This window comes from Sturnira hondurensis, unplaced genomic scaffold, assembly GCF_014824575.4.
Source record: "Sturnira hondurensis isolate 20B ecotype Veracruz unplaced genomic scaffold, ASM1482457v3 Scaffold0020642, whole genome shotgun sequence".
In the NCBI taxonomy this organism is placed as follows: domain Eukaryota; kingdom Metazoa; phylum Chordata; class Mammalia; order Chiroptera; family Phyllostomidae; genus Sturnira; species Sturnira hondurensis.
This window is the reverse complement of record NW_028093273.1, coordinates 3249145-3266259: the sequence shown is the minus strand read 5'-3', so window position 1 is coordinate 3266259 and position 17115 is coordinate 3249145. Positions and strand designations below refer to the sequence as shown.

The following is a 17115-nucleotide window of genomic DNA, read 5'->3' as shown; positions in this document are numbered from 1 at the left end:
CTTTTATCAAACATAAGTTGACCATATCTGTTGGATTGATTGATGAATTTTCTATGCTGTTTTATTGTTGTTTATCTTCATGCTAAGGCCACACTCTCTTGATTATACTTGACCCTGAATTTTGAAATTGGGGAGTACAAGTTGTCCAACTTTGTTCTTTTAGGAGGTTGATTGGGCTGTTTGCAGTCATTTCCGTTTAAAGTTTTGACTCAGGTTTTTAATTTTTATTCAAAAGTTTGGACAAAAACTGTATTTTTACATACTAATTTCTGATTTTTCATTATTAGGGGAAGTAAAGTTAATTTTTATATTAACTTGTGCAAACTTAATATTTGCACTGTTGAATTCTAGTGCTTTTTCTACATATAGTTACACTGTCTGTAAAGGCATTTTTACATTTTTTTCCTAATCTGGGTTTTTATTTTGTTTTATTTTTTGCCTGTTGTGCTAGGTAGAACCTCCAGTACAATTTGAATAGGAATCATAAAAGTAGATGTTTTTGCCTTGTTCTCAGATTTATTATAAAAATATTCACTTTTTTAGCATTAAGTATGTTTTGAGGGATTTTTTTTAGATGCCCTTTTTTAGGTTGAAAATGTTTTCTTCTGTTCCTAGTTTGGTGATAGTTTTTATCAGGATTTGGTCAAATGATTCTGTGTTTATTGAGATGCTCTTTTTAAAAAATGTTAATACAGTTGATTTTTAATTGTTATATTAAATAAGATTTTATTGACTTTTCAATGTTAAGTCTGTCTTGCATTAATCCTTGAAATCCCAGTTAGTCATGAAGTATTATTAACCTTTTAATGCATTTGATTAATTTGCTAAAATTATGTTCAGAGTATTTGCATTTATGTAATGAGGGATATTGATCTAGAATTTTCTTATAATGTTTTCTTTTTGTGAAGGTTTTTAAATATAGTTTCATTTTCTTTTATGTGTAAAGGCTACTCAGGTTATCTGTTAGTTCTCAAGCGAGCTCTTCTAGAAATTTCGAATCTTTCATGAAATTTGTCCATGAATTTTCATTTTTATTTCACTTTAAATTTTTACTATAAGTCAATATAGATTGATCGCTTTGTGTTTTTTCATACTTTTTAAAGAAATTGTTCTACTCTTGCCTGGATTACATTGTTTCTGACCAGAATCTGTCTTTACTTTTACGTTTGCTGTTTTATGAAAAGTATTGATATTTATATGCATTTAAAAGGGTTTTTTTTTCCTTTATCACTGATGGTAAGTAATTTGGTTGTGATGAATCATAGTGCCATTTACTTCATGTTTCTTGTACTTGGGTTTATTAAGTTTCTTGAATCTGTGGATTTACAGCTTTTATCAACTTTAGAAAGGTTTTGCCATTTTTTTCAAAAAATTTTTATATTTTTCCCCTCTTCTTTCTTCTTTACGGACCACAATTAGGTATGTGTTAGGTTTTAGATCTGCCCCGCAACTCAGTAATGCTCTGCTCATTTTTCCTTTCAGTTTTTTCCCCTTTGTGTTTCGGTTTCATTTGTATTGTTGTTTCTTATAGTTTTTTTCCCAAAGTCATTATTTCTTTCCTTCTTTCTATCCAATATATTTTATCTCTGGAATTTCAGATTGCACTTTTATCTGTATTTTCCATGTCATCCATTAATACTTTGTCTTTCCCGTAACTTTGAACATAATACATGTAGTTGTTTTAATGTCCTTGTCTACTAATTCTGTAATGTATATATCTGATATGTTTTCTCATACTAACTTTTTATTATGGGTCATTGAAAAATTTATTGTGTGTAGTAATTTTTTATTGGATGCCTAAAATCGTGAATTATACCTTGCTGGATGGTTTACATATTTGCATTTCTTCATGTATTCTTGAATTTTATTCTCCAGTTCAGTTATGTTAGAAAGTGATCATTTTAGTCTTTATTTTTAAACTTTTTAGATGGGACTCAAGTACCCCTTAGTCCAGGGCTGATTTTGCCCCACTAATAAGGAACTGCAACTAATATCTTCTGTACTAAACAAAGTTTTACCACCTTGGATGGTGAGGAAGGAACTATTTCAGCACCAAAGATGCTTGCTTCCCCTTTAGGTTGATCTTGCCAAGCCTTAGAAAGTTTTCTCATGCGCATATGCTGGTGAATACTGAACTGAAGTCTTGAGAGGAGAACACGCTGTTCAATCTCACACATTTCCTCTCTGCAACTCTCACCCCTCCATGCAGTGCACTGTCAGTTTAAACCACATGGGCTTCCCAAAATTTTCGTCTCTCTAATTTAGGCAGACTTGGCTCTGTTTGACTTCTCCTTCCCTATGCAGTAGCCCAGAAACTCTCGAGGAAGTAAGCTGGAGCAATTTTAGGGCTTTTCTTGGAGGCTTTTGTTTTTATTTTTTCTTTCCTGTTCTGCCTACTATCCAGTGTCTGAAAATTATAGCTTAATGTATGTTTCCCCTCCAGTGCTTAGTTATTTAGGTTTGGAAGGTATATCTGGTCCCTGTTTTTCCATTATGGCTAAAAACATAAGTTCCTTTTCTTTCATTTATGATTTATATCCAACTGTTTTTTAAAAGATGACTGTTGGGCTATTTTCATCATGATTGATTTTAAAAATTTCATTAAGTAGTTAAACATTAATTTTAAGTTTCTTATAGGTGTTTATAGAAATCAGAATGTAGCCCTGGCTTGTGTGGCTCAGTGGACTGAGTACCAGCCTCTAAAGCAAGTGTCACCAGTTCCATTCCCAGTCAGGGCACACGCCTGGGTTGCGGGCCAGGTCCCTGGTAGAGGGCGTGCAAGAAACAACTGTATGTTGATGTTTTTCTCCCTCTCTTTCTCCCTCCCTTCCCCTCTGTCGAAATATAAATAAATAAAATCTTTTAAAAATCAAAATGTATTTGTATGGTTTTAAATAGGTGGGGCAAGCAGTATATCTAGAAATAAAATATAGTGAAGTTATGACTATCATCTTAATCTTATTTCCCACTGAGTATGTTTTATGTTTTAGTATGACTTTTTTTAATTAGTAAGATTTTAGTAAGATATAGGAAGATAAGAAAATGGTCTTTCTAACCAGTTTGTTTTTATCCTTCCAAAGGCAACTGTACCTGTTTATAGGTATATCAGATAATATGTAATAATCAAAATTATCTTACCTTCATATCACTGTTGTATGCTGCTCACTGGGTGTGACCCCCTCCCATACACGTTGTCTCATCCGTGCATAACAGAACAGCAGTGTGAAAAGGGGCATTTCCCAGCCTGAGGCTTGTTCTTTACTTTGTCATATAGACATTTAAATTTTGATGTAGTGCTTTTTCCTTTTTCCTTTGTAGTACTTTTTCTACTATTTTTGTTTAAAGAAGAAGTTATTCTTTATCTCAAAGTCAAGAAGATACTACTTTTTTCTTTCTAGGATTTTTAAAGTTTCATTTTTTGAAATTTTTCTATAAAACTATCAAAATTATTCTTGTATTTCTAGGAAAAACAATAGCATGTTCGTTTCTTTTCTAACTTATATAAGCAAACTAAATATTACTGCATAGTTGGGGCATTTAGATGGAATATATTTTAAATGTCTTTAGTTTATTAGATTAATGGTGCTAAATGTTATTTGTTTTTCTTTCATAGATTAGAAATCATTTTTCAGTCCCACTTTCAGTTTATGAAGGGGATATTTTACTGGGAATAGCTACACCTGGAAATGAATTTAACATACCATTAGCATCTTACAGGTGATTCTTCTTTATCTTTCTTTTTGTTTGCTCTATGGTCTCATATAGAATTTTTAGTTTATGATTTGCTAGGGATATCTACATATATTGTAAACATACATTTAAGATAGTAACTTTATACGAAAAATGTTCTTCTCTTAACAGCTAAATAACTTCATTAGTTTCCTGAAAGATAGAGATATCTATCTATTGTCTATCTTACCTATCTCTAAGACTGTGAAATATAAAAATGTATTACAATAATATGGAGGGAGGTAATTTCATTTTTCTAAAGCTGTATTCATATAATTTAATATATTCCCTTTTAAAGCATTTCAACACATATTCTTTAATCTTCTATGCAGATCACTTTTTTATCTGAAGCCAGAAGACAAGGACTATCAAATGTGTGAAGGAATTGACTTTGAAGAAATTATAAAAAATGAAGGCACATTTCTAAAGAAGAACTGTAGATCTATAAACCCTTCTAAGAAACCATTTATCATTAATGTTGTCCCAGAAAGAGACAATCTGACATCTTTGTCAGTGTATTCAGAAGACGGTTGGGACTTACCATACATAATACATCTGTGGCCGCCTGTCTTGCTGCGGAATCTTCTTCCTTACAAAATTGCTTATTATATCGAGGTATTTTAGAATTTTTGAAATGCCTTTGTACCTTTGATTTTGTAGCTTCAGTAATTTGAAAATATGAACAATAAATTTTTTACAGTTCTAATAAATATTTTAATACTGATCATAGGTAGTACTACAAATGGAAAGGAAATGTTTCAAATCATGTATAAAAAGAGGATTAAAAAATATTTTTCATTAATTTACCTTTGACATTTGGCTACTAAGTTGAATATAAATAATATACACATATGCGATATGGCATTTTAAAAGTATTCATACAAGTAATATAAATTTCTGTTAGAAAATTTAGAAAAGCCCTGGCTGGTGTAGCTCAGTGGATTGAGCTCGGGCCTGCGAACCGCACAATTGCGGTTCGATTCCCGGTCAGGGCACATGCCTGGGTTGCAGGCCAGTTCCCAGCAGGGGACTCATGAGAGGCAACCATACATTGATATTTTTCTCCTTCTCTTCTTCCCTTCTTCTCTAAAGATAAATAAATAAAATCGTTTTAAAAAATTTACAAAATAGAGATAATAAAAAATGCCTATAATCACATCATCTGAAGGTAGTACTTTAGGTGAAAATATTATTTTAGTTTTAGAATATGCATTTTTCAATCTTTCCTATACATGTACATTTCATGTATCATCCATTAAAAAGATGGATTCTGATTTTTAAAGCAGTTATGAGAATTAGTATAATAAATTACATTTAAGTACTAGACTTAAATAAAAAAAACCTGCTTCATTATATTATATTATCCTCATGTTCTCTAAAAGATGCTATAAAGATGCTTTTTCTTTTAAATACTCAGTTTTAACAAATTACATCTGATTTGATCTTAGGATATTAATATTACATTTGCCATGCTTATCTGATATAAGAAAGGTCTTCATTGTAATCTATTAATTATTGTTTTTGTTGTAGTCAATTATTAATCATCGGGGTTTACTATATGTATACACTTATAAAATTTTGGGGGAGAGTGAAGTTAACTTATCTATGATTTAAGAATGTCTGTTTTTCCTTATGCTTGGCAGATATTGTAGTAGCTAAGAATTTGCCCTTTGCTGTCAGGTAGCTTTGAGATTTAATCCTAGCTGTATTGCTTACTAAGTATGTGTCTTTAGGCAGGTTATATTACCTTTCTGAATTATTTATCCTAGTGTATAAAATGGGCATAGTAATAAAACTTCCATAATTGGGGTAGGGGGAAAATCAAATGAAACACTGTAGGTAAAGGACTTAGTAGAGTGCCTGACAGGCGCGCGGTTGCCATTTACATGCCCCTCTAACACCGCCACCGCTGCTCTGCTCTTCTCTGGACATCGCACGGCAGGCATCCGTCACTGAGGTTAGTTTTGCTCTAACTACTTTAAAACCTTGANATGGGCATAGTAATAAAACTTCCATAATTGGGGTAGGGGGAAAATCAAATGAAACACTGTAGGTAAAGGACTTAGTAGAGTGCCTGACAGGCGCGCGGTTGCCATTTACATGCCCCTCTAACACCGCCACCGCTGCTCTGCTCTTCTCTGGACATCAGCACGGCAGGCATCCGTCACTGAGGTTAGTTTTGCTCTAACTACTTTAAAACCTTGAGATGAAGAGATTCCTATTTATAACAACAGTAAGGAACTAGGTTAGAGATGTTGGAAAAACTGGTGAATTATCCAGATGTACCATCTATGTTAAGTTCTCATAGAACTTTTAATTTGATGCTTTTAGGGAATATGTTGTTTGCTAGCTTCCAAAGCATATGATCAGCTTTTAAAAAGACAATTTAGCTGTGGTATGGAGAAGGGATTAGAGGAGACAAGAGCACTTAGGAGACTTAAAGTGAGAGGTCATGGTGACATAACTGTAAGGTAGTAGGAGTGTGGGTGGAGAGAAATGAACAGTTTTGAGACATACGCAAAATGCGAAACAATAATTGGAAATGGGTGATGAGGGATTGTTAAAAATCAAGAATGGGAGTTAGTAGGAATGGCTTATTTTGGATTGCCTAAGTTTTCTCATGCATTTTTCATTATTTTTTAGTTTTCCAAACTAAAATCACTAATGGATAAGATTTTTAAATGTTTTACTAATTATAGTGTTTTATGTTTATATAGTATTATTAGTTCCAGCGCAGTTTCACGTTGTGTTAGTTAGATTTATCCTAACAATAGTCCATTTAGACCATTTTACAAATACAGTAGCTCATATCTCAAATAATTTACATAACTCACATATTTGGCAGAGTTAGAATTTGAATATAAGTCTTGTTCTGACAGAAGTATATTTCAAAAGCATTTTGTATAGCATTTGCAATCAAATAGAATTTTCAATATTATTCTGAAACATTAAAACTTTTACTATATTTTTTTTATTACAGGGGAATGAACAGAGAGTTTTTACTCTAAATGAAGGATGTTCTGCCCATATTTGTACTGTGCAATTGGATCAAGCCAAGATACATTTAAAACTACTTGACTATCTTAATCATGATTGGAAAAGTGAATATCATATAAAACCTAATCAGCAGGATATTAGTTTCATCAATTTTACCTGTGTTACAGAAATAGAAAAGACTGATCTAGATATTGCTATCCATGTGACTTACAATCCTGGCCAGACCGTTGTGGCATTTCATAGCCCTTATTGGATGGTCAATAAAACCGGTCGGATGTTACAGTACAAAGCAGATGGGATTCATCGAAAGCATCCACCTAATTATAAAATGCCAGTTCTCTTTTCTTTTCAGCCCAAGCACTTTTTTAATAACAATAAGGTATGTAACATTTTCTTAACTTTCATTTTTCTTAGCTATTTATCACTCCTTTCTAGAGTTCAGAATTTTGAAGAATAAAATATTATGAAACAGGTAGAAATGACATTTGTTAAATATTTGAGGTTGTAAAGAGTAGAATTTCATATTGGGAAAGGCTTAGTGCATTAACTATAATATTTGTACTAAAAAGCAAAAAAATGATCAGCTTAGTTTGGAATTTTTTAAGATATTAAATTGTAATATATTTGAAATGTTTTTTCCTAGGTTCAGCTTATGGTGACTGACAGTGAATTGTCAGACCAGTTTTCAATTGACACCGTTGGGAGTCATGGGGCCGTCAGATGTAAAGCCCTGAAGACAGAGTATCAAGTGAGTTCGTTCTGTGCTCATCGCAGAACTTCCATCTAAACTGTGTCTATTGACTCTATTGACTACTTAATTTTTAAGGATGTTATTTTAATGTAACAGCTTTTGAAATGCTTTTGAAAATATTTTTTCCCCTAGGTTGGTGTTACTATTGGCCTCAGCAGTTTTAACATTACCAGAATTGTGACATTTACTCCTTTTTATATGATTGAAAACAAAAGCAAGTATCGTATATCAGTGGCTGAAGAAGGAAATGGTAAATGGCTCTCTCTTGATTTGGAGCAGGTGGGTAGATGAATTTCAGTAACATAAGTCTTTGGATTTTTATTTTTTCTCGAAGTTAGATAACTGAAATTACAATGTAATGTTTTAACTTTCTATCTGCATCCCCCAAGTTTATTTCAGTTCCATGAACATTCACTGAGTATTTAAACCAAGCCCTAGATATTTAATTATTAAAATCCAAACCTTGTCATCTAGGAATACATTGCTTGATAAGGGAGGTGTAAACATTTAACAGTTACTAACCAAATGGACTCAAGACTAGATATGTTATAAATGCAGGAAACAGAAGGAAATGATTTATTTTCTTCAGGAAGCACTTAGGACTGCCTTTAAAGAGCATGGTAAACCAGTTCCTTTAGGAAGGCGAAAGTGACTCAGAAGAAAAATGTTTATTTTACTCCATCTTTAGCTATTAAACCTCTAGCTAAGAGCTTTCTGAAGGACTGACTGCCCGAGGTTGATAGAATATTTTACTTTTGAAGAAATTTTATTCTAGATAAATTAGGATTATAAGAGGAATGTTTACTATTTTTGTTCACTTTTCTTGCTTTTAAGCCATCCTTCTGGAATTATTCTTGATGTGCATCCTTCAGAATTTCCTTTGTGCTGTTGTTGGAGGAAAATGGAATGTTTGTGTTTATCCATAAAAGTTTTTTTGAGAATAAATCCTCTAATAGCTATATTTAAACATAATACTTGCTTAAAAGACACAGTTTCAATTATTTAGGCATTCCTCAGGTTGCTGAAAGGCAGTGTGGAATTTAAGTTAGGGGCACATTTTCTGGAATGCAATGTACATTTAATTCCCAGTTCAGTCCCTCCGGGCTGTGTGATTTTTTAATAATTATTTTTTAAATTTTTTGTTCACATGTTATTATTGTTGTTAAAGTACGGTTGTTTCCATTTTTCCCCCACCAGTTCTTCTCACCCCAGCTACCCACCCTTGATCCTGCCCCCCTTTGGTTTTGTCCATGTGTCCTTTATAGTTGTTTCTGAAAACCCTTCCCCTTTCCCCATATCCCCTCCCACCTCCCCTCTGATCACTGTCACATTGTTCTGTTTCCATGTCTCTGGTTCTACTTTGCTTTCTTGTTTGTTTTGTTGATTAGATTCCACTTCTAGGTGAGATCGTGTGGTATTTGTCTTTCACCACCTGGCTTATTTCACTTAGCATAATGCTCTCCAGTTTTTACCATCATCTGCATGGTATTTTTTCTTGATAATGAATTCTCTTTTTTCTCAGCATGTATATTTTCCTCCACTGTTTTTGGCTTCCCTTTTTGTTGAGTGGTTCTGTCACTTCTTTGGAGGTTATCTTTTTTCTTTAGCTGCCTTCTTCAGTCTCTGTGTTCAATGTTCTGCAGTCATACTACTGTTTATCCACATGTGGGTTCCTTTTATGTATCCTGCTTGAGACGTCTTACTGCTAGGTCTGTGGATTAATAATTCTTCATACTGTTTGTAAAATATGCAACTAGTGTTTCTTAAAATATTGTCTCTCCCCTGTCCTTCAATTTCCCCTTCTGAACTTTTAATCAAACATATTCTAGACTTTTACATTCTATCTTCCATGTCTCCCAACGTCTTTTTTATATTTTTTATCTGTATAACTCTCTGTGCTGCAATCTGGATAAATTCTTCGTATATATCTTCCATAATTTTTTTTTTTACTTTTACTGTGTCTAAACTGCTTTGTAAGGCTAGGTTGGGTTTTTTATTTGAATAATTATATTTCTCATTTCTGGAAGCTCTACTTTTTTTCAGGTTTGCCTGTTAATACATTCTTTCAGCAAATACTTACTGTGTACTCCTGTGCGGCTCATGATAGATACATCTGTTAATGAAACAACAAGTCACTGTCCTCATTGAGTTTATATTTCAATGGAAGTATAGGAAAACAATAAATTAATAATACTATGATCAATTAATAAAATATATAATATGTTTAAAGGTGACAAATGTAATGGAGGAAAAGAAAATAAGACAGATAAAGAAGTAGTGAGAGTTATCAAGAGCAAGGGGTGAACCACAATTTTTTGTAAGGTGGTCAAGCATAGGACTCAGAGGTCGAATTTCAACAGACATGGAGGAAATGTGAGAGGTAGCAATTCTCAGGAGTTCAGCTGAGCTGAACCGCTGAGCTGCTAGGTGTTGGAGGAGCTGATTAATACAACAAACCTAAATGAATATTACAGTCTAGCCTTTGATTACCTACTGTGATAGTATAAACAAGAAACTAAACTGGAGAAAGCACCGACTCCCCCCAGGAGCAGCATTGGTCAGTGGATCAGCACAGAAAAGGGGGGTTTGTCACAGTTGGGGGAGCCCTGAACAAAAGGCTTTTTTATGGACCTGGGGGAAAGGACAGAACAAGGGGGAGAAGCTGTGAGTAGAAAAGTCCTGAGCACTGAGTCAGGATAGAGAATAAGCGTCTTCAAGGTTTCTCCTCTCGTCTTGATAAACGTTTGCAGAGGTTTCTGAGGAAGGCTTCTGCCAAGGGCCCTCATAAAGAGGCCTCTGGATGAAGTTGCCTGGGGTAGAGATCAGATAGTGTTTGAGCTTGGCTGGAGGTAGGGCTGAGTCCTTGACAATGATGCAGTGCTCTGGCTGTGTACCTTGTCTAGTATCAGAAGGTTGTCTGTTCTCTGTGAGGCCTGCCAGATAAAATCCCCTTTGTAACTGAGTATGTTCTGACCTGAAAAATTACACATAGCCAGGAGCTGGACTCCTCAGCAATGGAGATATCTGGAGAAGAGCATTAGAGACAGAAGAATTCAGCCAGGGCTGGTGCCCTAAGTGGGCGAATACTTGGTATGTTTGAGGAATAGCAAAAGTGGCCAGTGTTACTGAAAGAAGGAAAAGTAGCAGAGAACAGGGTATAACGGTGATGAGGAATAATCATGTAGAACTTTTTGAGCGATTGCAAGGATTTTAGCTTTGTCTCTGAGTGAAATGGAGAGCTGTTGGAGGGTTCTGAATAGTGATTAAACACAGTATACTCTCAATAGATATTTGCTGAATAAATATATGATTTATTTTTGCCAATATTCCATGTGTGCTTATTAAGTCTGTGGGTTCTTGGTCTGTTGGATGCAGAGCTCTATTCTAGTTACTAACATTACAACTCCAGCCTTGCTTTGCTTTATAGATTTTTCTAAGTATATCCTTTTCTATATATTTATTTACAGCAGTTCTATGTCTTGCATTATGTGTCTGTTTCTAATAACATTATTGGGCCTTTTTAAATACCTAATCTATAGCCTGTCTTTCAACAGTTAATTATATTTACATTAATTGCATTAATTACTTTGACTACTGCTTAATTACCAAATGATGCCTACAATCTGATTATGATTTTTCATAACTATGAGTATATCCTTGTTTTAAGCTTGCATTGTCATTTCCCTTGCTTCCTAGCTTTTTCCTCAGGTGACTTCTTGGATTTTCAACCGTTCTCTAGATCTGTACCACATTAAAATCTCTGCTTATCATAGCTTTTACTGCCAATTGCTCCTTTCATGTACCCGGCCCATGAGTGACAGCTGATCTCTCAGTGGACAGTTTATAGCTGTTTAGGTAAACAACCCAATAACTAGAACAGCATTGGAAGAGATTTACTTTAATTTTATCTTAAGTCTACTCTGATGGATTTATTAAGATGATAAAGGTCTTTATGATGCAATCTGTTGTTTTTTAAAAATAAATATATGTGATATGTGTGTTTTAGTGTATCCCCTTTTGGCCTGAGGATGCTTCAAATACACTTCTTATTCAAGTTGAAAGAAATAAAGGCCTTCCCAAAAAGATACATTTTAACAAGCAAGAAAATTGTATTTTATTGCGTCTGGATAATGAGGTAATTTGGGGGGAGGAGAGATTAAAGAAGCTAATGTTACTTACTAATATTTAATTTTTTGTATCAAATCATTTTCTTATTATTTTTTTCCTTTCACCAAAAAATGAACAGAGATTTTCTTGTGTGTTTATGAGGAGACAGGCATAAAATAATTTGTTTTACAGAAAGTTAGTTGAAGTGCCTAAAATATACATCTGGAATTTGACACATCTATATGTAATAATTAAGAGCATGGTTTCCCAAACATACAATATAAAATAAAGTTATGAATAGTTTTATTATTGTTAATATTCTTTGGAAAATGATCATATGAGATAATATTTTTCCCTTTTTTTCTAGCTTGGAGGTATTATAGCAGAAGTTAACTTGGCTGAGCATTCTACAGTTATTACATTTTCAGATTATCATGATGGGGCAGCTACATTCCTGTTAATAAATCACACTAAGGATGACATTATTGAATATAGGCAAAGGTAAGATTATCGCAAAGACAGTATCTCTGGTTTGAGTAAAGTCTGAGTGGTGAGACACTGACTTTATGATGATTTCTTAAAAATATAAACACTGATAATGGCATTTTGGCTATATTAAACTGTGTTCTCATTTTTTTAATGTATACTGAGATATGTGGGGTAAAACTGACTTCAAATCTATACTCTTGTTAAACTGTGGTATAATTGATGTATAACATTGTATCAGTTTCAGATATGCAACATAATGATTTGATACTTGTGCGTATGGCAAAATGGTCACCACCAAGCTAGTTAACATCATCACCATACATAGTTATAATTTTTTTCTCATGATGAGAACTTTTAAGATTTACTCTCTTAGCAATTTAAAAAAATACAATATTGTTACTATGGTCAGTCACAATGCTGTACACTTCATGTTGTATGTTACATGATGCTTATTTTATAACTGGAAGTTTATGCCTTTTGACTGCCTTCACCCAGTTTGTCTATTCCCCAACTCTGCCCCTGGCAGCCGGCCACCCATCTGTTTTCCATATTTATAGGTTTGGGTTTTTTAAATTGTTTTCTTTTTTCTTTTTTTAAGATTCACATGTAAGTGAGATCATGTCGTATTTGTCTTTCTCAGACTTATTTCACTTAGCGTAATGCCCTTAAGGTCCATCCATGGTGTCACAAATGGCAAGTTTTCCCTTTGAATGGCTGAATAATATTTCATTGTGTACATATACCACATTTTATCTATTCTTCTACCATTGGACACCTAGACTCTTTCCATGTCTTGGCAATTGTGGATAAACCAGTGATGAATCGAACCAGCGACCCTTTGCTTCACAGGCCTGTGCTCAGTCCACTGAGCTACACCAGCCAGGGCCACATGTTCTCTTAATTTACTTTCAAATACCCACGTAAAACAAAAAGGAAAACTGAAGCAAATATGGCAGAAGCTTGATCATTGTGGAATTCTGTGAGGAAAATGTCAGGGTTAATCTTTATTTTGTCTCCTTTTCTTTTTTTGTATTTTTAATGAATACAATATAAATATTCAAACTTCAGCGTTTTTTTTTTTTCAAACAGTAGGTATCTTCTTGCTGAGGTATATGCTAAAGGACTGCTACATTTTAAAACTTCACTAAAGACTGAATTTATTTATTGATATTTCAGGACTCCTAACATCATTGTTTCAATTTATTGTGATATTATATCCTTGTAGTAGTGCTATAGTTTATGAAACTTTTTGTTCCTGTACTTACTAGTCCTAGACTGTCTTGAAATCATTTTGTCTGCTCTTATTAGTTTGTTTTCATCTATCAATTATAAGAGGGTCCATATTTATCAGTGTACTGCTTTCCCTCCACTGCTAAATGTGCAGTTCTAATCATTGACTCAAATAAACATTGAGTGAGGACCCCAAGGCTGGGCTGGCACATAACCTAGAACCCCTCTTTGCCCATCAGTTCTCTTGTCTGTGGAAGATGTTGAGAGACAGGAAAGTTTATTTTTTATGATAACTTATAAAAATAATAAATTTGTTGATTAAAAATGACAAAAACAGCCCTGGCCTGGTGGCTCAGTTGGTTGAAATGTCCCCATACACACACACCTGCTTGCAGGTTCAATTACTGATCAGAGCACATACCTAGGTTGGGGGTTCTATCCTCAGGGCATGTATGGGAGCCAACCAATCGATGCTTGTGTCTCTTTCTCTCTCAATCTCTCCCTCCTCCCCCTCTCCCTCCCTCTCTCCCTCTCTCTGTAAAATCAATAAATATCCTCCAGTGAGGATTTTTAAAAAACTAACAAAAACAAGTAGAAGTGATTTTCCTCAATCCATGGACCTCAAGTAATCTTTCCCAAATAGGGTTCACAGAATCAAGAACTACAGAAAAGGGCTTTAGTGACTGTTTTCTCAGTTCTCTCAAAGGTAGGCTCATAGCTGGTGACATTCTAGATATATAGGAGCTGAGTTATTTCTTTATATTCTACTTACAATGTAGCACATCATAACTTAACTCTCTGATATATAGATGAACCGAGCTCAGGCTCAAGTAGAAACTTCTCAGTCTTTTCTTAGCCTTGACCTTGCAATTTTTTAATAGTACAATTCAGATATAAAGCTTTTAGAAATCTTATCTACTGGATTGTTTTACTTGTAAAAGTAAGGGATAAGGGAGCAACTAGAATCTGATCTTGAAATTCTGAAACAAAAATTGCAATCTTAATGGAAACTTACAAAATTTGCAATTTTACAACCTGTAAGAGTGCACACTAGAGTTGGATTTAGGATTATTTGAAGTAGTTATTACATCAAAAGCCTGATTGAATCCAGAGTCCTAGGTGCCAGTGCTCCCCAAACCTTTACTCCAACACAGCCTGCTCTTGGAGCCTGTGGTATTTCAGGCTGCCGCCTACTAAGTACCACCCAAGAACCGAAACTGATTCAAAACTCACCGACCTCCTCATTTGTGCTGCAAACTCTCCTCCAGATCCTTCTTTGTGAATGACAGTGCCATCTCCTCCTGTCATCCTGGGTTTCCCTTGCCTCATCACGCCAACCAGTTAAACTCTTATTTTTTCACATCTTCTCCTTTTGTCTAATCTCTCCTGTCATTTTGGCTCCTATTTTCAATCCTCTATTTGCCACTAGAGGTAGGTTTCCAAAAATACTAAATATAATCATATCTCTCTCCTGTTTAGAGTTCTTCAGTAGCTTTTCATTTCTTTTAAAGTATGTTTGTAGGCTACCTTTCTAAACATTTCTCTTTGTGTCACATATCTCTTAACTTATACTTAAGACCAACTGAAATCTTCGTTTCCTGAATGCTCTTGGTCCTTCCATGCATTTTTACTTGTATAGGTTTTCATTTCCTCCAGAAAAACTCCACTTTCATGGGATTCTTTCCTTCGCCACCTTAGTTTGTACACCCAGTTTTAGATTGCACCTTGACGTGTAGATGAAAGAGTGTGTCATTGTATTGTCATTTTCTTGTGAGTTTAAGACATGTACATGTCCATAGTTAACATTCTGAGGACTATGGTTAGTTTTTATTTTATCTGCTCAACATATTTGCATGTGATACTTTTTTCATAAAAAATATAAGAAATATAAGGCTTTTATCTCCTATGCTTTCCTTTCCCTTGGTATTTTTGTTGTTGTTACTATGGCTGTTAATTGTTTCCTGCACATAAAAGTGTTAGCTGCCAATTTTTAAAAAATTCTGTAGAAGCCCTGGCTGGTGTAGCTCAGTGGACTGAGCATGGGCCTGCGAACCACATGAACGCAGTTCGATTCCCAGTCAGGGCACATGCCTGGGTTGCAGGCCAGTTCCCAGCAGGGAACTCACAAGAGCCAACCATACATTGATATTTCTCTCGTCTCCTTCCCTTCCCCTTTAAAGATAAATGAATGAAATCTTTAAAAAAAATAAAGAAAAGAAAAGCAAATCAACGACAACAATAACAAAAAATTCTGTAGAGCCCTGGCTGGTGTAGCTCACTGGATTGAGCACAGACCTGCAAACCAGAGGATCACGGTTCGATTCCCAGTCCGGGCACATGCCTGGGTTGCAGGCCAGGTTTGCTGAAGGCCAGTTCCCAGCAGGGAGGGGATGCATGAAAGGCAACCATACATTGATGTTTCTCTCCCTCTCTCCTTCCCCTCTAAAGATAGATAAATAAAATCTTTTTTAAAAATTCTGTAGAAAAGCTGAGAAAACTATAATTCTTGGAATCCCAACACTGTCAACATTTTAATGTACTTTTCCACACCGTTTTTCTATTTCTTTTTATCTATCTGAATCTCATTTTTTAACAGCTATTGTGAGCATGTAAACTTACTTCAAAAACAATTTTTAATGAAAGTGTGATATTCCATCATACGGAATCACTATCAAATAAATACTCCTCCAAAGATCTTTAACCCATTTTTAATCCCTATAATAAGTAATTTATGATCCACTGCTACACTTTTTTTGTAATGGGGATTATTTTCTGCTAGTGATGATTTGGAAAATATGCATCCTGTTTCTGTTGTAGATAATTATTTTTTTGTTCTGGAAGATGTTGATGCATTTTAAAGTTTGAGAGTGCTAACTACCCATGAAAGATTTGGAATACTTCTACATTTTCTTCAACTCCTCTTCCCAAATTTCTGATGTCTTATGAATATAATTTGGGATTTTGATCAAGGTTAACGTAGAATGAATAGGTTTTTAAAAATATGTTCATTCAAGGTGAGGCATGTCTGGCTTGGTTGGAAAAAAGTCTATGAGTTACTTTTTCAGTAAGATTTTGTGGATAGTAATTATGCTGTTGCTGGTTTGAAAATGTCTTATTTGTACAGATTAGTGACAATTTGACAAAAACCTGTCATAAGGTTTTTTCTTGAAATTATATAGTCATTGCTCTACTGTTTTTTGTCATTCAGTATTTTAGAAAAGTGTAAGACCAGTCTTACTTTTATTACTTTGTAACTTCAATTTTCCTAGATGTTTGTGGACTGTTTTCTCTTTATTTTATTAAAATTTAAGTATTTTACAAAGATATCTCTAGAATGATATTCTATTGTTATTGTGTCTCATAACCAATGAAGTCCTTTAATCTGGAGAATCAATTTACACAGCTCACAAAAGTTACATTTTAATACTCCTTTGGTTTGTAACTTCTTTAGTTTTTTTATTCTGGTAATCAATTTGTGAGTTGATTGAATTTCTTAGATTTATATTCTGTGTCTTAGGTTTTTAGAAATAATTGAGCTGTGTTGGTTTTTGCCAGACCAAAACCAATACTTAGGGAAGAATTACCAACCCAATTAAATTCTCTCAGATTTAGTATAAATAAGACAAAGTAATTGGAATATTTTTCTTTTGTAATTTCTTTTAACACAAAAGTTGAAAAAGTAATTTGAAAGACCCGAAGACCTTTATATCCTATGTAGGACAAATATTTTCATTGAAGTATTCTCATTATTTTCTTAGAAAACTACTTCTTCATTGAATAAGGAAAAATTTACAATCTGTTCTTAATCAGAG

At 34.1% G+C, this 17115-nt stretch overlaps 1 protein-coding gene across 3 annotated transcripts in view; it reads left to right on the top strand.

Annotated features, from left to right (window-relative positions):
• Positions 1-17115, top strand: part of VPS13A (vacuolar protein sorting 13 homolog A) — a 213835-nt gene that overhangs the window by 141104 nt on the left and 55616 nt on the right. For all 3 annotated transcript variants that reach the window (XM_037030342.1, XM_037030343.1, XM_037030344.1), the window contains exons 46-52: positions 3614-3717; positions 4062-4344; positions 6710-7105; positions 7370-7474; positions 7610-7756; positions 11484-11612; positions 11952-12085. In XM_037030342.1, the coding sequence (XP_036886237.1) occupies positions 3614-3717; positions 4062-4344; positions 6710-7105; positions 7370-7474; positions 7610-7756; positions 11484-11612; positions 11952-12085 (1298 nt within the window). The remainder of the gene's footprint in view (positions 1-3613; positions 3718-4061; positions 4345-6709; positions 7106-7369; positions 7475-7609; positions 7757-11483; positions 11613-11951; positions 12086-17115) is intronic.